Consider the following 21,847-nt stretch of genomic DNA (forward strand, 5'->3'; position numbering starts at 1 on the left):
TTCTCCACTTCTGAGCCAAATCCTTTGGCAATCACTACCGAAAAAATCATCATTGACGACACTGTATTAGCGTTATAGTAGGTGTACTACAACGCTATTTTATACATTCTGTAGGTGGGGTATTGTAGAAAGTCCAAGCTTTTCTACAATACTTGACTAAGAGTTGTAAAGGGTGATGTGATTCATGGTTCGACAATATTTTCCCAAAGTTGTGATTCTCTTTCGAATTTTTTTTGAAAGCCTAACGTAACTCTTGCTTGTGTTGTAGGACCATTTTACACAACAAAGGATGCGTATAGTAGAAATATGTAACACAATACTTGTATAAGTTGAAGGACTATCTTAGACAACTTAGGATATGTAGAAATATGTAACAACTCTTATTACTATTATGTATAAGATTGAACGACACTTGTAAGAGTTGCAGAACCATGTTGGACAACACCTAGTTATGTCGTAAAGACATTCTTTCACAACCACTGATTTGTGTGTAGTTGAAATATGGAACACAACTCTTATTAGTAGTTGTGTGCATAAAACTTTTTTGAAAAAAAAAATTTATAGCTGAAACCAAATTGCCGAAAGTATTTCACATTCACATTAAGCTGCCAGTGTAACACATTTGCATTCATTCATTCATGTACAGTGGTCTAGGTTACATTGCTAAATGGAAATAATCCGCTTTTGCTGCGCACTCTCTTCTTGGTAAACCAAACAACGATTATGAGAAACATAATGTTAGACGATACCGTAGAGGCACTGTCTTAGACCACAATATTATGAAGGGCTCCAACTTTTGTGGCCGGGTTGAAATCGGGTCCAAGAGGCACTCGGAGATGACTTTCATACTGTTCTTTGGATGTGAATGGATACGGCACTGTCGCTGTATGTAGCTTCTCAGCCTGTCCAGGCACATTACGACATTTAGATTAGAATATCAGGCATCAGTTACAACTCAGATGCAGAATCACTTACAACTAAACATGCCAGACATATATGTCAATAATAACTAATAAGTAATATTACTCACCTTCTTGTCAAGCCTCGCAGAAATAATTACATGCTTGAGATGTGAATCTTTTCTCTCTTTTAGCGCATCTTCCCTTTTCTTTTGTGCAATTGCATGCTCTTCGACCATCCAAGAAGGTAAACCTTTCTTCTTTTGAATATGAGTCCACTGACCCCAGCCTGGAACTAGAGTTGGCTTCCCAGGTTCAGGATTTTCCTCATTCAGAGTTTCTAATCTTTCCTTCTCAAACTCTTCCTCCACATCATCACCAGCAAAAGCATTGCGTATAAGATCTGCTTGCTTGGTACCAGAAGTAAGAATTCCGTCAACCATCTCTTCTCCACTCTCACTACCACTATCCTCGTCTTCCTCCTTTAAAAATTCCAAAAAAAACAAAGGTCAAATGAAAATAACAATAGATAAATAAGACTTCAATGAACAGAACAAAAAACACATCCAAGTTAAAATAAATGGGGAAGCCAAACCTTAAGCGGCAAGGCAAAGTCTACTTCCTTCGAGTTCTTTTTATTCGTACTTGATTTTTTATTTTCACTTTTCATCTACACATATGAGTTATAAATGATTAAGTAATACTGACTGGTTCGTCAGTTAAAATAATTGATATGGAGCAAAACTAACCTTCTTGAAGGAGTTCGACACAAAAATAGCAACATCATACGTCGTCTTCGGGCCAGGCTCTCCAACGATATCATTAAAACTCTGTTATAAGAAAGAAAATAAGAACTCCCCATCCAAAGAAAAATAGTAAGCCGAATAAAAGAAAGTGATTATGTCAAATGTTGATACCTTAAGAACAGGTTCCTGACCGGTGCCACTAAGTGCACCACCAGGAGCAATGTGAATATTCTTCTGTGAAACCAACATATTTCTGCCGGATACAGCATCACAAACATCTTCAGTTGCCATATTTCTATCCCTATCCACCCTGTTTGATGTATCCTCAGACTGATTTTTAGCTGCCGAGCCGAAAACGCGTCTACCACTTGATGTTGCTTTCTTCGAACGTTCTGCTTCATCAGAATTCGAATAGCTAAATGAAACTGCACAGCACAACACAATCCATTCATGTATGAGTATAAACTTCATTTATCAATATCCATCCACAATTCAAAGCTACTTTAAGAGCACACAAAGTAAAATCCAACTCCAACTTAACAATGACAATTTAGCTTATCAAATGCAAGAAGAAGTGAGATTTCACATACAAGCATATTCTTCTATCATAGGTCCATCAATAGCTGCAGAACAGAGGTGTCTTGAGGTATTTCTTCTGTAATGCATCATAGACACCTGAAAGACCACAAAAGAAAATCCAATTTTAGGTAATCTCGCTTGCAATTAAAGTATTTGTACAAATCTCTTGTGTGGGTTCTAAGTGAGACCTTTTTCCATCCAGTCATTAAGTCTTCTGGGTTCAGCATCTGTAGGCATGAGCTTCTTGATCTTCATCTCTATTACAATTTCAAAACAGTTACATTACATACATGGACAATACTGTGTGACCAACTTCAAAAAAATCAAGTGAACACTTAGAATTTAGACAAAATCAATGAAAGTTAGAAAAACAAGACTTACACTATCTTACCGTTGAAACCTCTAAGTTTCTGTTAATATCTGCAAACCTCTAATTACTGTTGAAATCAAAGAGTTTCATAAGAGAATTCATCCACTGTGTCCTCAGCATCACCAGCACTGTCTTCTTTTAGGCCTTTTCAGAAACTTCGATCCAATTATGTCGGGCGACCTACTTGACGGTTTTTTGGAGAATCATTTGCAAGGTATTTTGAAGAAACATGAGCGGATGTATCTTCTTCTGCTTCATCAGATGAAGAATTAGGGGATTGCAGCTCTGTTACTTCTCCAATTTGGGGGTGATTCTTCTTCAGGGAAAACAGACATTTCGGATCCAAATAACCCGTTTTAATCCGAAATTTTTGGGATCATGTCCCAAGACTTTACAGCCTCATGTAAATCCTATTTCCGATTCGATCATACCAACTAATATACAGATCAAACATTTACCCTCCATATCCTTCCACGGTATATGAGATACAAAACCCATATTCCAATTATAACACATCTATTAAGTGGTGCTACTGAAGATCATAGTGGTGGTGGTGGTACAATCGGAGATGAAAACAGAGGCGATCTGCAGTGAAGGAAGAAGAATGAGTGAGCGGCAGGGAAAGAAGAGGCGGAGAACTGAAATGAGGAAATTAGTGTTGGTGTTTTAGGGTTTCTTTTAAGTTTCAATTGGTAATCAGATTACCAAAGTTACCCTTGTATGCATCTTAAGGCTGGTAAATACACTCATGTGACATGTTTAACTGGCCTGGCAAACTGGTCGAGTCACTGTGTACCGGAGCACGATTTCGCTCTAGATGGTTTGAAGTTTGAACGTGAAAAGGTCGTCGGTGTCCACATTTCACAATAGCTATTAAATAAAAAACAAAAAAGGAAAAAAATCTTTGAAAAAAAATAGTAAATACACTTTTGCTTTGCTTCTTCAGGTTTTAAATAGAACGCGCGGTTGGATACTTATATTAATTGAAAAATAGAGGAAAAAGACAAAAATGAGATATAAATAGTAAATCAAAGTCACCTCTTATCCATGTATTTTAACTAATTCCTAAGGTACCCCTCACTAATCATGTTTAGTGATTAATTATAATTAGCTAAGTTAATAGATTAGTTTGATAATCATTAGAATAAATCATTATCACTGATTTATTGATGCAACAACATTAAATCAAGATATTTATGATCATGAACGTTTAGGTGAAGAACCAACCCAGGAAAGTAAACAAGTTGAATACACAAGTGTTCCAATTAGTCATATATAAATATTAATGTATTGAAAGTTGATTTTTTTCATTGAATCCACCATTGTTACGCCTGAAAAACTCAGTGCCGACATAGTAAAAGTATGAATACCATGCCGTCGTTGTAGGCATGGTATTCATACTTTCACCATGCCGACACACAATATCCCCCAATTTTGAAATTATAAGTACACTGCCGACACAGAAAGTTCATTACCGAGCATGCCGGTAGTAGTGACGGCATGGTCCATTCGAAAGTGTACCGTGCTGGTTTGAGGACAAAAACATAACGAAAATCTGCCTGAAATAACAAGTTTCGGCATGGTATTCATCCTAAAAACCATGCTGGCACTGGATTTCGACATGGTATTCATCCTAAAATCCATGCTGGCACAACATATCGGCATGGTATTCATCCTAACAGCCATGCCGGCACAAGATATCGGCATGGTATTCATCCTAACAGCCATGCCGACACAAGATACCGGCATGGTATTCATCATAAAAGCCATGACGACACAAAAATATAGTAGGGTATTCATCATCTACACAAGCCGGGAGTGGAAAAGTTTCAGTTTCTGATTCCCAAACGAAGTTTTAAAACAACAACAACACTTTAAATATGATTGGGTATCACGTACCTTCTCAATGAAGCCATTTCTTCTTCTTGTTCAACAACAATTCAATTTAACCTATCTTTAAGCACTTGTTAGGATTTGACTTTGATTTTGATTTTATTGTTTTTAAATTTTAATTTAAATGGAAGGGTATTTTAGTATTTCCGCCCCGCAAAAACGCCGCTTAGCAGACACTATTAGATAGGGTTAGCAATTCATATCCCAATTTAAAAAAATATCCCCCAATTACGCGTTCTTCTAAAAATCAATTACCTCCCATCACTAGTACATGGATACCAAAATCAGGTTCAGAAACTATTATATCACGTCACTGGTACATTTCTACCGTAATCGTAGAGGGTAAAACAAAAAGGTACTCATTATTGGATCTATTGAATTAGTACCCACGTAGTAGAGTTTAGTATCTTGTAATAGCCGTGTTATTTGTACACTGGGGATTCATTCTTCTTTGTTTTTAAATGAAATTGAACTACTTATTTGTATTCTGACTTTTAATTAAATTCGAGAGAAAAATAATAATAATATAAGAGTAACCTTTATTAATAACAGAACTAGGAGTAAAACACTATAGGATCGAGCAAGAGAGGAGAGCATAAACGCGGAAGCACAAAAGACTACATTGATAATAATTTGGTGTACAAACTCTCATGGCTCAATAGCCTATTTATAGTTTCACAAACTTGACGACCACTCAAAATGAACTTTCCTAAAAAAGACCAAATTCTAAACAAAGACTCTTCTAGAAAGCTCTAACTATAAACAAAGAAACTCCAAAACAGATTCCTAATATAACTTTGACTCATGTAAGTAAGACTTACTTAAGAAAACATTCTCAAAAATATTTCATAACCGGCAAACAGTTTACTCTTCAATACACTCCCCTGCATGTTCACTAACTCTTCAGGCCCCTTTATTTCTTCAAGGTTTCTTAACAAGCTGGAAACACAATCTTGTTGTTGCGCTCTATCCACTTGCTAGCCAAACGATACACCAAGTCCTTTTCCTTTATCACCTACTTCACTTGTATGATTTCTTATTTGTCACCTACTTCACTTGTAGGATTTTCATCACCGAGCATGGTTGCTCATCTTCTTCTTTATCTTTTCTTCACATGTTACTTCATCAAGAGTCACAACCGACAGTCGCGATGTTTGCTTCAACTGATATTTTCACAGTTCATAAAACTTTCTTTTCTTCCTAAAGTACTCATGTCTCCTTACTTCTACGAAGATAACCTTGTTAATTGTTGTCACGTTTTCCACAACTCATAGGTTCACGAACCTATCCTACGCCTTACTACGCACAGACAATCTTCTTTAATCACCCACAAGTATAAGGATTTTTTATTTTTCTTCACAACCTTGTTGTGTTTCTTCTTCTTTACTTTTTTGTTCCAGACACGTTATTGTTGCGAAACCTTCACACTTCTTTGTTTTTCAAGATTCTCTCACAATCTTTCTTTTTGTCACGCTTCTGCCACAAGCTCTAACTGTTTTTTTTATATATTACTGTCACAAATTGCCATACAATTCAGAATTGCCACACTTCTAAATTTGTAACAAATTTGCCAAGTCTTGACACAATTGTCATACTTCTGTTTTCCTGGCCAAAAACCTTTCTAACTCCTTATCCTTCTAAGTCTCTGAATCTGATTTCAACTCCATCAAACTGTACCAGTCCCTTACTCGACTGCAATACCTACGTTTGATCTTCTATTTTTTTTTATTTCAAATCCATAACCCAACCCTTTGAAACAACCACTCACCCAAAGCTTCTTCACCTTTTAAAATCAACCAATGCTCTACCACAGCAAACCCATCAATAACCACCAACACACGTCTTTATCAATCAAACTTTCCTTCATTATCATTAATTCTCACTGCCATAATTGGCAGCAACAACAAACTTGCTATCATCATCTCTTCTACTGACTTCTCATCAACCCTCTTACTATATTTCTTCCTCGTGTACCGACAACATCAAAACGTCTTCTTGCTAGCACAACAAGTTCCAGCTTATTTAAACACGACCAATACTTCTGTTTCTTTTCAAGAACGACATCCTAATCCCTTTTTTTACGGGAACAATACCTATTTTCACCTGTTTTTTAATATCGTGAAACCCCATATCCTCAATATCTATAGCAACATCTCCCCTTAACTCTTCTTTGATGTTCACCAACGCAACAAACAACTCAATTCAATCGTTCAAATACAATTAGCAGCATGACTTCTTATCTCGCTTATGTATTTCTCGAAATACTTGTTGGAAGCTTTTTGCTTTAGCTAAGTTCATCGTATTCTTGACGAGTTTAGTTAGAAATACTTTATTTGTTGGAAACTTTATATTAAGTCAAAAGATTATCATGTGAAATTACCTAGAACATCTTATATGATTTGTGTGAGACATTCATTTGATGTTAGCTCGGGAAGTTTTGTATTGATCAATTGATCACTTGAAAATTACTTGATGCTAATGGTATGTGTAAGATTACCGTTGTCTTCTTCTAAGGATGTTTCAGTGATTAAAATAAGAGTTTAGAACAATTAACCATATCTGGGTACAACACGGTATGCATGCCCAGTATGTGAATTGTATTGTGATGATTCAGGTCCGAAACTCTTCTTTGCGTACCTAGTATGCGAACAGATTTACCTGATAAGGTCCGGAACTCTTGTTTGCACCTAGTATGCAAACGGGTTTACCCGAGTTTGGTTCGGAATGGTTGTTCGCGAACCGGGTTTGCGAACACAGTGGTTAGGTTCTAAAATCGGTTATGTATGATTCTCATACTCATGAACTAAAATATTTATGAACCAAGGAATGCAAATTAACTTTACAAACCGTGGTTTAATGTTCATGAATTGATTCTTGTATAAGTAATTTGTATAATCACGAATCAAACCGATTTCGTTTCTATTTGTTCATGAATATTTCTATGAGATAGTGAACAATTAAACAACTCTATTTGAAACACGATTAGATTCATTTGATTATTTATCATGATTGATTGATCATCATATTTGATCTAGACGTGTTAGACGAATGTGGCTAAGCCAAAAGTGTTCATATGGCTAACTTCGATTAACTGTTATTGAGCCAATCCAATATACATGTTTAGGTACGACGACCCATATCTAAATATAAGTATATTTCATTTGTGTGTAACAAGTTAAGACCATCTAACAGTGGAGATTAATTTCTTCATTTCTAAGCAGACTTAGCTTGAATCTTAAATCAGGAGTTCATCTAACGGTGCATATCAATTGCTTTAATTTGTTACTAAGCTACCTTAGCTTTGATTGTAAGCAACCCTGATTTGAAAGACTATATAAGGGAGAACTCTAGCATCTGGAAAAACTAATCCCGACAATTTTGTGTGTCCTAGTTGCAAACTAGAGTTGATTCTCCTTTAACCTAGATTTTTCCAAAACCATTATTAGGTTAACGACTTGAAGACTTCATTTTGAATTCGTGAAGCGAGATCCAACTATTTTCTCTGTAGTTGTGTATTCTGATCTTACTTGTTCTATCCTATTAAGTTTTATCTTCTCTAAGATTTACTCGAGTTTCGTCTCCGATAGGAAAGATATAAAAAGTAATCACAACCGTTCTTCATCTCAAACTCTTTTGATTCCGCAACAACTTAGTTTGTTAATCAGTTAGGTTATTGTGAGGTGACTAATATTTCTATGATGCTCTTCGGAACTATAAGACCGGATTATTAGTTGGTTCATGTTAGCCTTGATCTTTGTATCAAAAGATGGAACAAAAAGAATAAAGGATATACATATCTGTGGGAGACAGATTTGTTTATAAATCTTCGACTTTGGATCGTAGCAACTCTTAGTTGTGGGTGAGATCAGCTAAGGAAATCAAGTACGTAGAATCCGGCGTGGTTCTAGAGATGTAAAGAACACGAATGTTAATCAGTGTGAGACTCGGTTATGGCTCAACTACATTCCAGTCCGAAGTTAACTTGTAGTAGGTTAAATTTTGTAGCGGCTTAATATAGTGTGGTGTTCAAATATGGACTAGGTCCCGAGGTTTTCTACATTTGCGGTTTCCTCGTTAACAAAATTTCTAGTGTATGTGTTATTTCTTTTCCACATTATATTTTTATATAATTGAAATATCACAGGTTGTACATAGTTCAATCAGTTGATAAATCCGACCTTGATTGTTGGATAGAACTTGATTGACACTTGGGCATTGGTCGTTGGTACCGTCCAAGTTATTCTCATATCAATCAGTCTCACGGTTCTATCTTGTTGATTTACTGATTGTATTGACAAAGAGATAAAGCTTTTTGATATCTTTCTTGATTGAGTCTCACTTTTAAGTTGGTGTTCTCGGAATTATGTTGGAGTTTAATCCATAGAGATTGTTGCACGAAATATTGGGTGTAATTGTTGTATCCCCGATTTTTTCATGAAGGACACAAGTGATTTAACGTGGTCCAGCCGAAGCCTATGTCCATAGCGATAATGAGTTTGAAAATCTTCTTTTTTTATAGAAAAGAGAAAATTATAATAAAAATCAACACTCTTTGAAAAGATGATGAGTTTGAAATTTTACTATTGATATTTAAGGTTACTACGTGTTTGGATCATGGTACAAGTAAAGGGAAACACTCAAAATTACAGGGCTCCTCTATGTACTCCTAAATCTCATCTTCTAAAATTGTCCAACCCCTTCTTCAAAGATCAAACCATTTATTTGTAAAACTGTTTCTGGGACCCGTAATGCTGGCCACACCATGCGCCAATGGTATGCCAAATCCTTGGCCCCACCATGCCAAGCCAACCGCACCTTGCCTTGGCCCTACCATTCCAAGCCGTCCAAACCCTTGGACCCACTATGCCAAGCCATCCTCACCATTCTGCCTTGGCCCCACTATGCCAAGCCGCCCGTACCATTCTTCCTTGGCTCCACTATGCCAAGCCGTTCGCACCATTCTGCCTTGGCCCCACCATGCCAAGCCGTTCAAACCCTTGTCCCCACCATGCCAATCCGTCCCCGCCATTTGCCTTGGCCCTACCATGCCGGTCTTCCCTATTCGGCTACCAAAACGAAGGTGTGCGACGATCAACGTCCACCTTTCAATCCTAGATGCAAATTCTAGTCGTCTAAGGTCGCCAGACAACGCATGGTAACCTTTGGCCCAAAACCCTAGTTTTGGCCACGCCAAACCGCGCCAAGGTATTCCATGCCACATGTGCCAATGACATGCCAACCACCTTGTCACGCCATACCATGCCGTCCTTCCCTATGCGGCTATCAAAACGAAGGCGTGCGATGATCAACGACCATCCTTCAATCCTAGATTCAAATCCTAGCCGTCCAAGGTCGCCAGACAATGCATGGTAACCTTTGTCCCAAAACCCTAGTTTTGGCCACGCCAAGGCATGCCATGCTACATGTGCAAATGGCATGCCAACCACCTTGCCGCGCCGCGCCATACCGGCCTTCCCTATACGAATACCAAAACGAAGGCCTGCAACGATCAACAACCACCTTTTCATCTAAAATGCAGATCTTAGCCGTCCAAGGTTACCAGATAACGCATGGAAACTTTTGTCCCTAGTTTGGTCGCGCCTAAACAAATCCAAAACCCTAACTTTTGGCCGCGCCTAAATCAGGCCATATTAAAGCCATATCGAGCATGCTTTCATGCCACTGGATACCAAACGAAGGGTTGCAATAATCAACGGCTACCTTTCCTCTTAAGATGCAAAATCTCGACCGTCGAAGGTCACCTAGCCGGCAAGTCTCCCAAGCTCGACTTGCCAGACGACAACAACATGCTACATGTTTTCCATGAAAACACTCGAGACATCAACGCATGTCACAAACTGGGGGATGCTCATTGGGTATTGTTTTGGCGGTTTACAGCGTGCGGCGTACACTACGCCCGTTATAAGAAAGTATCATAAGGATAAGGCGGTTAGTAAATACAGGGAGTAACGGTGAAACGCTTTATTTTATGGAAAATCAATTACATGCGTTACCGGTTACCACCTCCTCCCATTTACTCACCTGTTTTCCATTTCTTAATGAGACCAGAGTACGTTTCACTTCGACTTGTATAAATAGGCATTACCTATTTCCACCGAATAACAAGTTCAGGTCAGGAGTATACAACACTCAGAAAACATTTGATAGCTTTCCATTTGTTAGGTTCCCACTTTCTGATACAAGTCGTAGAAAATAACTACTCTTCCAGAATCAACTATTCTGGTCTCAACACTTTCTTCGCTTCCCTCCCCAAAACCAACCTTTCTCCTTCACTTTGTGACTGAAGCAAGTCTGGAACGACCATTTCTTGCTTTAGGCCGGATTTGTACAGATTGATCTCTCGAATCTAAAATACTCCCTTGCAGTACATTGTTTAGGGTTTAAATTCGTTTCTCACCCACACACCCGAAATTACCAAAATCAGCAGAAACCATTTTCACCCTCAAACACTTATATAATACTATCTCGAGATTAGATAAAGTAGAATTGATACTGCTTTGGTGCTTCGCGGTTGTAGAATTGATACTATTTTGAATCATATTCATCGCATATATGAATCTGATTTATTCTATATGACTCAAAACCTATCAAGTTATTCCGTTTATATAAATCTTTTGAATCAAACTAAATGTATATTCAACGAGTCACGTTACGATATATCTGTCTCAAACATTTATGGGTTAAAAGCAGGGGCGGAGCCAAGAATTGTGGTATGGGGTGCAAAATTTTATCATGGGGTGAAAAAAAATTATTTAAGGGGTGCAAGAAAGCAAAAATATGCTTATATGTAAAAAAGATTATCTAATTGGGCCTAAAATAGGCCTTGGATCCCGCTGGGAAGGGGGTGCAAGTGCACACCCTAACAATAGGCTGGCTCCACCCCTCGTAAAAAGTTTGAACCAAATTTTATACAAGGAAAATTTTGAATTTGGCGCCTATAAAATGGTATGCGTACCCTTGTATTTAGTGCGTAATCAAGTTTGTCCAAATTTGAGTTTAGAGTTTAAATTTGAGTTTAAAGAAAGTGAAATGACCAACTAAAATCTATACTTCGATGTATCTACTAACTTGATGTAGCTACTAACTGTACTGTTTACATCATAACTCATTCTTCTTCCTCTACTAATATCATCAAACTCTTTCTATCAAGAAAAATAAGAATCACCAAATTTACGGATTTGATCATCGGAAAAATAAATAAATTCTTGTGATATAGAATAAGAGGTGTAGAAGACAAAAAGTAAAGGGATAAAAAAAGAGAATTTCTTATTCATGTGTAGAGTAGACAGACATTATAGCTTCTATTTATAGGGCTAGACACAAGGGCATCCCATTAATAAACGGGATTTGTCCTAGATATTCTTAACATAATTACACGTTTATAACACTCCCCCTGATGACATTGTGTCTAAGCTAATGACCTCGTTAAAACCATGTCAGGAAATTCCAAAAGGATAAAACCTGATCGGAGGGAAAAGAGTACAATTGAGAAAACTTATAAAATATTTGGACACACAAATGTTGCCTCATTAAAACCTTGACAAGGAAAACCCAATGGGAAAAACCTTGATGAAGGAAAAAGAGTACAACGTGATAGTCCAGTAAAATACCTTCTAATTTGATACTCCCCCTGATAAGTACTTTAGTTAAATTTTGGCTTGCAAATTTTCGAGTCGAGCCAATTTCGGTAAACGAATTTCTTGAATGCTGGAGATAGCAATGCTTTCGTGAGAAATTTCCAAGTTGATGAAGTCTTCTTTTGTGTTAGTCTTCTAATGGTAGTGTTCTCGATTTTATACGCTTCTTTAAGTATATTGAGGACTTGCTTCTTGGATTCCTAGCTTCTCGGAGATGATTTGCAAAACTAGTTGATGTAGTTTCTTCAACAAAGTGCCAATATGCAATTATAGCACCATAGGTGAGTAAAGTTTGTGATCATACCATATATGGATCAGAATGATATCCAAATTCCTAAGGGTTCTTATGTTGATGTGGTATAACAAAACAGAATGACTTAGTTAATGGTGGGAATCCACCAAATAAACAAAATTATACAAATCCCACTTGGATGACCACCATGTTGAATAAACTGCCTCACTAAAACCTTGCCAATAAACCCAGTGGGAAAAAATTTGGACGAAGGAAAAAGAGCACAAATATCAACATTTTTGAAAGAAAATCAAACGTCAACGAGATGTTGCCTCGTTAAAACCTTGTCAGGAAAACCACATGGGATAAAACATGAAATAAAGGGAAAATAGTACAACTTTTGGCGTAAATATGGATGCTAACCCAACTATATGAGTTTTATAAAATAAAAGCATCAAAATAATAACTCTAGTCTATTTCAAAGACGAGTTTAAGCTAGCATGATTCCAGCTGCAGTTTTGAGAAAAAAAAAATATAATGCATGCTGCTAAAGCGTGGATTTTTGTGTTTTTAAGGACTCCTCAAGAGACCATAAAGTTGATAGCATCAACTAATTAATCCGGATTTTTGGTTTTGTACCAAATCTCTAAAAACACATGAAGGATTGTTAACTTGACATAATCAAGTCAAGTGGCTACCAGAATATAATTTGAATCCTACAAGGATTACAAATTTGAACATGTTCTCCGACCACATACGAGTCCTTCAAGGACTACCACGCTAAATGTGTCTTATAAGAAGAACAATTGTTGAACCAATCCCTGGGTCTGATCAAAAAGAAAACCCTCAAATCGTTTTCACAACGAACGTATTTCTCGTATAACGCATTACGACTACACCAACCTGCAAGTAATAGGCTTGGCAATTTTAAGGTGTTAAGTCTTGGATCCAAAATTGCGTTAATCGAGAAATTGTAATAATCCAATCTAATATGGATTACGTGCCAACCAATCACATATGTCGATATCCCTCTGCAGAGGTCGGGGTTCACAACCACCATCATTTATTATTTCAAAAGCTAATATAAACGAATATTCGACAATTTATAGCTTACTACATCCCACATAATTCCCAAATGTATGCATACTTTGAAAAAATCCAAAATTTACTAGTACCAGTGCTCACGGGCGTTATAATCTCCTATTATTCAAATGAGGAGATATGAATTTTGAGAATGTGAATCGTATTATCATAGACTCTGTTGGAGCGTATTTGTAGCTTATATAAAAATGCTACATGCTTTCTAGATGTGATTGGATTTGCCTTTTCAAACGGCATAAGCTTATTGGAAAGCTAAATGAGATATTTTCACGCCTATTTAATGGCAGCCTTTTTCAATTTGATCATGGTAGGAGAGACATGATATAACCTTTAAGTTAATTAATGCTAACCTCTAATAGCGTATAGTCTCCCCCTGATTTTGGCGGAAATTGTCATCTCATATACGAAAACAAGTTTCGTAGAGTATTATCCGATTAAATCGAGATATATGCTTGTCATCAAATATGTCTTTCGACATTAAAAAAATATATATAGTCTTAATAGACATACATATTTAATATCAATCATGGATTGTGTGTGGAACCCAAAATTAATTGGTACAAAAGCATATAAAATATGTGATCTCTCAAAAAAAAATAGAATAAAATAAAATTATGAACACATTTGTTAGCAAAAGAAATTTATAGCAAGGTCAATCAAGTCACTCAAGGAATAATTATATAGGCGAACAAGACGGGTGCGCACTCTTTGATCTTTTGTGTCCTTACATATTCCAATTACAAGTGGAACTGTTTCAAATTTTGGAGATTTTCACCATGAGGAAAAATTGCTCAATATCCCTTAAGAATGCAACAAATTTTATTCACTGGTATTTGCAATTAGTTTAAATCATAATAACAATATAGAAAAATTCGATTCCAATTGGTTTAAATGGTTCTTTTGATAAAAGAAACCATTATTGTTATTCTTTGTAGAGAAAAATCTACTTTTTGGTTTATGAAGATTTCATTGAAGGAACAGAAATCAATAAGAAAAACTGGCTAAAAGTTCTTAAAATGCCAATTTTTACATCTCTTAAAGAAAAGAGATGGGAAAAACCAATATCAATTGGCTTGTAGAATTTGCCAAAATTTCATCGACAAAATAATAAAAAGATTATCATTTTAGCCATCGCATAGGGAATCCATTTTGTGGACGGATGGTATCTTGTGAAAAAATAATAGACACCAAATACGAATCACATGATCATTGCCTAGTGGAAAAAAATACCAATAATAATTTGCCGAGGTTTTTCAACCATCCATGTGATTCATTATCGTAACGGTAATCTGATCCACAATAATACCAATTTTTGGCAATTACAGTTTCATTAAAGGAATATAAAAACTGTTCATTTTCTTTCTCTATAAAAAATAAAAATAGAGAAGAAAGGATATTAAACATATCCCGTGAATATATAACAATGAAAAAAAAACGGCAAATATATAACGAAAATAAAGATCAAAAGGCGAAATAAGTTTGGCGCAGTCCAACTAATATATAAGCCCACTAACATATGACTATTGCATAGCCAGTTAGTGCTTGGAGAGAGCGTTCACGGATCACGAAAACACCAACCGAGATGAGGTGTGTATACAGCCGTAAAGTGATGGTTATCATCGTCACTTCTTTGAGATTGTAGTGTACCTTGCAACAAATCCAATGGAAACTTAATCAGAATCCCATTAATAATTATTGAAAAGAGAAAAATAAATCAATTTAAAAGAATTAGATAGAGATTGTAATTAATCTTTTTTGCGCGTATTGGTGGAACAACGTACATGATAACGTCTTGTGATATAGAATAAGAGGTGAAGAAGAGAAAAAGTAAAGGGAGAAAATGAGAGAGATTTTTTATTCATGTGTACAATAAACAGACATTACAGACCCTATTTACAGGACTAGACACAAGGACATTCCAGTAAATAATAAACAGGATTTGTCCTGGTATTCTTAACATAATTTAACGTTTATAACATAAATATAATAATCAGGTAACGGTTCCACCGGTCATCTGTTAGTCAATTGTTTTGTTGGGGATCCGTTGGGCACCAAGCTCCAACGCAAAGAGACACCAAGCTCAAAATTTCCGAATACAAAAAAGAAAACCAACTGTCGAACGAGTCAGATGTGGAATCAGCTTCAGACCCAACGAAAAAACAAACGGTGGCTCGACCCATCTATTTCCGGCTCTGTGTCTGGTAGGACCCACATACGTGTAGCACGTGATACATCTTACGTTAAATTCAAGAAGTCAACTAAAAAGCGATCCATTTCACGCCAACTTCAACTTCAAAACAAAAATCTCTGTCTGTCTCTTCTAAAGAAAATTTCTTCCTTCAAAAAAAAATCCTGTGCTTCGATTTTTTCACCACAAAATTTCAAAATCAGACTGAAATTAGGGTTCTGAATTTCAAACCATCAGATACTCAGTTCAAATCAAAAGTCACTGAATTGAAAAAATGGGTACTAATAGTATCAGAACACATGATGATGATGATGAATATGGCGATGATTCATCATCAATTGCTTCCTCCAATTTTACATCTTCTTCTTCTTCTTCCATATCTATTAATGGAGCTATTGTTGCTGTAGCTGTTAAAGGAAACAGCAAGAGTACCAAAAGAGCTGTTCGGTGGGCAATCAATAACCTCATGCTTCATTGTTATCAGTTTCTTCTTGTTTATGTCATGCCTTCCATTACTTTCATCCCAACTCCTTGTAAGTATCTCCCAAACCCAAAGGGTATGCTATTATTCCATTTGAATTATTTCATTTTTGTTGGTTTGGAGATTCGAACTGCTGAATCAGCCCCAAGCCAATTTGAGCAGTCTGAGCAATTCCCAGAATCCCAATTGAATATGTGTATGTATTTCTTGTCTATGGTTTATCACGGTCTTTAAATTTTTTTCTTGTTGTTTATGTGCTTGGTTTTTTAAGCGGGGAAGCGTATACCTATTGATGAAGTGGATGCGAATTTGGTTGAAACATATAGGAAGGATATGAAATCAAAATGTGAAGAATTCTTTCTACCATATAAGACAATGTGCAAAACAAGAAAGGTTTGTTCATTTTCTGCTATTTCGAGGGACTAGAGTGACTTTGGTGGTGTTTAATAAAGTAGGAGTAACTAATTGTCATTTGCAATTTGAAATTGTGTAGATGGATACACTGGTATTGGAGGATGATAATCCTGCATACGCGTTATTGAGGTACATATCTGAATCAGGTTGCAACAATTTGGTGTTGGGGTCTTCGTCGAGTTACTTTACAAGGTATTGAAAATAAATGTGGATGCAGTGAGATGTTTGTTTAACTTGTTCTGCTTAGATCATTAAAAACATCTTAATGTACTTGAGTATGACAATTCGAGTGTGTGTGCGTCTGTGTTTTCCTCATACTTGTAGGAAACTCAAGAGTCAGGTTGTACCATCAACACTTATGCAATTTGTTACAAAGACGTGCAATATCTATGTTGTATCAAGAAACAAACTCATTACAAAGTTAGCGGATAGTTCTACAATTGCGGGTACTGCTTTACAATTCTGACTTTATTCTGTAAAGGTTCTGTTTAGAGTCTCTACTTGTTGTGTGTATGATTTATGATTGCCATTCTTTTTCTATGTAGAGACAAGTGCTAGAAATAGTATGCAGACAATAACAGAAGGTACGGAATGTTCCAGTACCAGTGGTGACCAAACATACGGTTTTCATTCTCGTACAGTGTCAGAGGTTGATAGTGTCTCTGAAGCATCGTCAGATATGTCTAGTCAAGGATGGACAAATGGGTACTCTTATGCCAGTTCGAGCGCTGGATTTCATCCGGGAAGGAACCATCAGAGGATTCAGAATTTTAGTAGTAAGGAACTAGAATCTCCAATGGCTGGAAATTTTGATTTCATGGCTTCTTATAAGGATGCTAATCAGGTATGTAATTTAGAGTTGACTCTATCATTCAATAGTTTTTTTTTTTTTTTTTTGTAATATACATTTTAATTGATGAAACAAACGATTTGGAGATCAAATATCTTAATGTAGTGAATGCTTTTGGTACAGACTAAGCTTCAAGCTGAATTAGAAGGACTTCAATTAGAACTACGGACTACTCTTGACATGTATAGTCGAGCTTGTGAAGATCTGATTCATGTCCAGAAGAGGGTGAGTGGGTGCATTTAAATAATGTCACGAAATTTCGATTATTTAAATTTCGATTACTGGAAATTTCATAATATCCAGTAGGAAAATTATGAAGCTTCTTGAGCAAAAAAAATCAATTATTAAGATAAGAGTTCTTAAATGTATTTTGTCACATTGCTGGCTTTAAGCTCTATCTAGGATATAATTTTACTTATGTTAGGCTGCCATGATTTTATAGGTCCAGGCACTGTCTTCTGAATGTGCTGAAGACGCGAGGGAACTACGTGCTGCCATGGAAAGAGAAGAACTGTGGAGACAAACTGCTGCAGAGGAGAATTCCAAGCATTTGGAAACCGTGAAAGAACTTGAGACGGCAAAAGAACTACTTGCAAAGGAGGTTTATGAGAGACAACGAGCCGAATTGAACATCATGACCAACTCCTCAGAAAGACAAGAGTTAATTGATGCTCTTCTTTTGGGGGACAAAAGATATAAACGATACAGTAGGGATGAAATCGAGGCTGCAACTGATTTTTTCTCGGAAGCCAAGAAGATAGGTGAAGGAGGATATGGGAAAGTGTACAGATGCAGCCTTGGTCATACACCGGTCGCTGTCAAGGTTCTTCAACCAGATGAATCTGACAAGACCAAGAAAGAAGAGTTCTTGATGGAGGTTAGTATGTATGAAATTTGAATATTTTAATGCCCCAAAATACTGTTGAACCAGAGAATTTTTCTTAATAGTGGGTTTACCATGTTCTTTCTGGATTTATTAGATTTCCCATAAAGTTGTGAGTTTCCAACTTTTTATTTTAAACATGCAGGTTGAAATTCTTAGCCAACTACGTCATCCCAACTTGGTTTTACTACTCGGAGCCTGTCCAGATATCGGTTGTCTAGTTTATGAATACATGGAAAATGGAAATCTAGATGAACGCCTGTTCTGCGATGAAGGAACTCCACCTCTTCCTTGGTTTATCCGGTTCCGAATTGCTTATGAAGTAGCTTGTGGTCTGTCATTTCTTCATCATTCAGTGCCAGAACCAATTATCCATCGGGATTTAAAACCAGGGAATATATTGTTAGACAGAAACTATATGAGCAAAATTGCAGATGTTGGGCTAGCTAAATTTGTATCCGTTATAGTTCCTGACAATGTTACAGAGTATAGAAACTCTAGTCTTGCAGGTACACTGAGTTACATGGATCCTGAATACTATAGAACTGGTACACTCCGACCCAAATCCGATGTATATTCTTTTGGAGTGATTGTAATGCAGCTTTTGACTGGTCGACATCCAAATGGTTTGTTTGCGGCTGTTGAAAATTCGATTAAAAGTGGTTCCTTTCATGAAGTTTTGGACAAGTCAATTTCAGATTGGCCACTTGCTGAGGCCGAGGAATTGGCTTGCATTGCATTAAGATGTTGCAAGCTTAGATGCAGAGATAGACCTGATCTTGAATCTTCAGTTTTGCCAGTGCTCGAAAAGCTTTCAAATCTGGCCACCATTCAGCTAAAGAAGGGCAATATCAATACTCCAAGTTACTTCTTCTGCCCTATTCTTCAGGTGACTGACGTAAACACCACTTATGTAAATGTTTCTCTCTTCCTTGTTGTAGCATGTTCACTGTTTTGGTACTGCAGGAGATAATGGAAAATCCATACATTGCCGCTGATGGTTTTACATATGAGCACACTGCCATCAGAGCATATCTTGAGAAACAGAAGGCATCTCCGGTGACAAGGCTTATGCTTCAACACTCTAGGCTTACCCCAAATCGTACATTACGCTCTGCCATACAAGAATGGAGGTTACATAATTCAAGTTACTGAACAACAGTCGACGCATGTAATAGATGGAAGAACTACAACTGTACATTTTTTTTAATCAACTCTCCCACACTCTAGGTATATTGTATAAGTTTTTCACTGTTCTCTGCTACTCATGACAACAATATACATTTTGATAGTTTGTGATGTATTATGAACATTATGGAATGTAAACATTGTATAAATCTTCAGAAAATTAAACGACAAGGGTGTTTTTTTTTTCCAGACTCAATAAAATAAATTCGTCTAAATACGACTCATCGAAATCTGAATCATCAAATCGGAGTCTAATATAATTATATCTTACTTATTAATTATCAGATTACTAAGCTATTGAAAAGTAACCTGTCATAGGTGCGGAAGGTTTTATTAGAGGGGCGGAACCATGACAATAATGTCTCTCTAGTTGGTTAGGGGATGTCCTATAGGGGCTGTAAATTATCTAGATTACCCTTTCAGCTTTAAATGGACTAATTTGCCCCTCCTTTATTAGTTAAAAAGACTGAATTGTCCTCCATCATATTTAAACCTAATGAACGGGAAGAGAAAACTAAATCATTTTTCTTCATTTTCTTCTCCTCCATTAGAACCGTAACCTCCATTCCTCTTAAAACGAAAACTTCATCGTGTTTGATTAATCGGCGATTCGCAAAATTAATAATCGTTGATTGAAGTCTACATTAGAGATGACGAAGAAGAAGAAAATTGACGAAGATTGTAGCGATTCTAATCAAGCAAATCCTCCAATAGGTGAAGAACAACAATTTCAATTTCAAACCCCTAAACCGGACAAATTAATTGGAATGACTTACATGAGGTATGTTTTACCAAACCCAGTTAGGGTTTAGTTTAGTTTGTTTGATTTAAGTTAATTTTCTACAAAAAATTAGAGTTTTAGATGAAACTTAAAATTTCAAATTCTGGGTTTTTGTTATTTACGGTTGGTATTAAATCAATTACGCACCGTAACTGAAGATTTTGATGCTGTTACAGTTTGTAACAATTGAATTTATTTCAAATACCAACCATAGGTTCATAGATCTGAAAAAAAATTCCAGTTACGGTTGATGTCTAAACCAGAATTACGAACCTAACTCGTCCTACATGTCTACAATTTGTTGTACGGTTCGTATTTGTATGAAAATTACCAACCGTAGTTTAGGTACGGTGTATAATTGTATGTCTTTTACGAACCGTATATAATCTTGTGGCTGAATTCATATATATTGTACGGTTCATAAGTTTAGTTTATATATAAACCGTAATGTAGTTACGGCATGTGTTGCTATCTATATTTTCAACCGTATATCATCCTTTGTCTGAAAACATAAGTATCAAATAGTGTTACGGTTGATCTCGAAACGCAACTCACCAACCGTAAAATATTACGTTTTGTCTCGATTGTCAAGTTACATACCGTAACTAGTTACGATTTGTGTTGATTATCACATTTCAAGCTGTAAATTGTTTTGGTCACAATTTTTTTTGGTTTATTTGTTTCTATTTTGTTTTTTCAACCCTTAGGAAATCAATAAATTGTATTGCTTGTGTAGGAATCCTGATAGGGTGAAGAATAAGAGAGGGAATAACTTAACTCCGATTGATCATACGCCCACCCCTCGCGGTGACAAGCATTTAGGAGTAGAATATAGAGGTATCCACAAGAATGATAAGAAGAATAATCAATTTGAAATTAGGTTGAGAGAACCACCTATAGCTGAATCCGGGGTTGATTTAGAAGGAGCAGAACCTAATGATCAAGAAATTGAAGAGGTGGTAGTCGAAATTAACCGTGAAGGCAAAGAAAAACAAATTGTAAAGGAAAAATCTAATGATGAGGAAAAGGAAGAAAATTCTAATGAATCCGGTGATGAAGAAGAGGAGGAAGATGAGTCAAATGATGAAGAATAGGAGGAAGAGGAGTCAAATGATGAAGAAGAGGAGGGAGATGAAGTAAATGATGAAGAGGGGGATGAGGAAGCAAATGATGAAGAGGGAGAACAAAACAAGGGGAAAGAAATTATTGTAGCTACAACTCCAGTTAAGCCAGTTAAAGAAAAGAAACCGAGAAAATAGCCCGCACAAAAAGGGATGCATATTCCTAAAGAAAAAGACTTGTTGTTTCCACCGAAGAAGAATAGAAGACCTTGGGGCGAGGCCTCAGATAAGTCCTCAATCTTATTTGGTTATACCAATTCTTGGCCCGCAAAAGTCTGTGAGACTAGGGTATGATTTTATTCTTAAAACATTGTTATAACTTATTTCGATTTATTTTGTTTGTATTTTTGTATATTTTTGTATATCTCAGTTTAACAAAATATGTTTGTATTTTTTTAGGATCATGCAAGGGCGAAGAAATTGCTCAAGCTTCAAATGGCTAAATATTAGCCATTAGGTGAAG

At 36.4% G+C, this 21,847-nt stretch overlaps 2 protein-coding genes across 3 annotated transcripts; one reads left to right on the forward strand and one right to left on the reverse strand.

The window, feature by feature from the left end:
- Positions 1-562: 562 nt before the first annotated feature.
- LOC113350481 (U3 small nucleolar RNA-associated protein 14-like) lies at positions 563-3,248 on the reverse strand. 2 transcript variants are annotated; one of them, XM_026594623.1, is made up of 8 exons: positions 2,616-3,248; positions 2,413-2,481; positions 2,236-2,320; positions 1,817-2,070; positions 1,649-1,729; positions 1,495-1,569; positions 1,031-1,381; positions 563-902 (listed from the first exon to the last, which is right to left on the reverse strand). In XM_026594623.1, exons 2-8 carry the CDS (start codon positions 2,449-2,451, stop codon positions 765-767), a joined length of 1,023 nt encoding a protein of 340 aa, XP_026450408.1. In that variant the 5' UTR covers positions 2,452-2,481; positions 2,616-3,248; the 3' UTR covers positions 563-764. The 2 variants fall into 2 exon arrangements, with proteins under 2 accessions (XP_026450408.1, XP_026450409.1); XM_026594624.1 differs by having other exon boundaries at positions 2,606-3,248.
- Positions 3,249-15,769: 12,521 nt separating this feature from the next.
- LOC113350482 (U-box domain-containing protein 34-like) lies at positions 15,770-19,666 on the forward strand. The gene is made up of 9 exons (XM_026594625.1): positions 15,770-16,199; positions 16,419-16,540; positions 16,641-16,753; positions 16,886-17,007; positions 17,107-17,405; positions 17,535-17,636; positions 17,854-18,288; positions 18,440-19,183; positions 19,261-19,666. Exons 1-9 carry the CDS (start codon positions 15,941-15,943, stop codon positions 19,447-19,449), a joined length of 2,385 nt encoding a protein of 794 aa, XP_026450410.1. The 5' UTR covers positions 15,770-15,940; the 3' UTR covers positions 19,450-19,666.
- Positions 19,667-21,847: the final 2,181 nt, after the last annotated feature.

This window comes from Papaver somniferum, chromosome 2 (genome assembly GCF_003573695.1).
Source record: "Papaver somniferum cultivar HN1 chromosome 2, ASM357369v1, whole genome shotgun sequence".
NCBI lineage: Eukaryota > Viridiplantae > Streptophyta > Magnoliopsida > Ranunculales > Papaveraceae > Papaver > Papaver somniferum.

What these genes read in the sequence shown, in the direction of transcription:
- LOC113350481 (XM_026594623.1), bottom strand. Translation starts at nt 2,451, where the DNA reads ATGCTGAACCCAGAAGACTTAATGACTGGATGGAAAAAG. An exon ending in GTCAGGAACCTGTTCTTAAG is followed by an intron (nt 1,730 to 1,816) that starts GTATCAACATTT and finishes TTCTTATAACAG; the next exon opens with AGTTTTAATGATATCGTTGG. An exon ending in ACTTTGCCTTGCCGCTTAAG is followed by an intron (nt 1,382 to 1,494) that starts GTTTGGCTTCCC and finishes GAATTTTTAAAG; the next exon opens with GAGGAAGACGAGGATAGTGG.
- LOC113350482 (XM_026594625.1), top strand. Translation starts at nt 15,941, where the DNA reads ATGGGTACTAATAGTATCAGAACACATGATGATGATGATGAATATGGC. An exon ending in CAATGTGCAAAACAAGAAAG is followed by an intron (nt 16,541 to 16,640) that starts GTTTGTTCATTT and finishes GAAATTGTGTAG; the next exon opens with ATGGATACACTGGTATTGGA. An exon ending in GGATAGTTCTACAATTGCGG is followed by an intron (nt 17,008 to 17,106) that starts GTACTGCTTTAC and finishes TTTTCTATGTAG; the next exon opens with AGACAAGTGCTAGAAATAGT.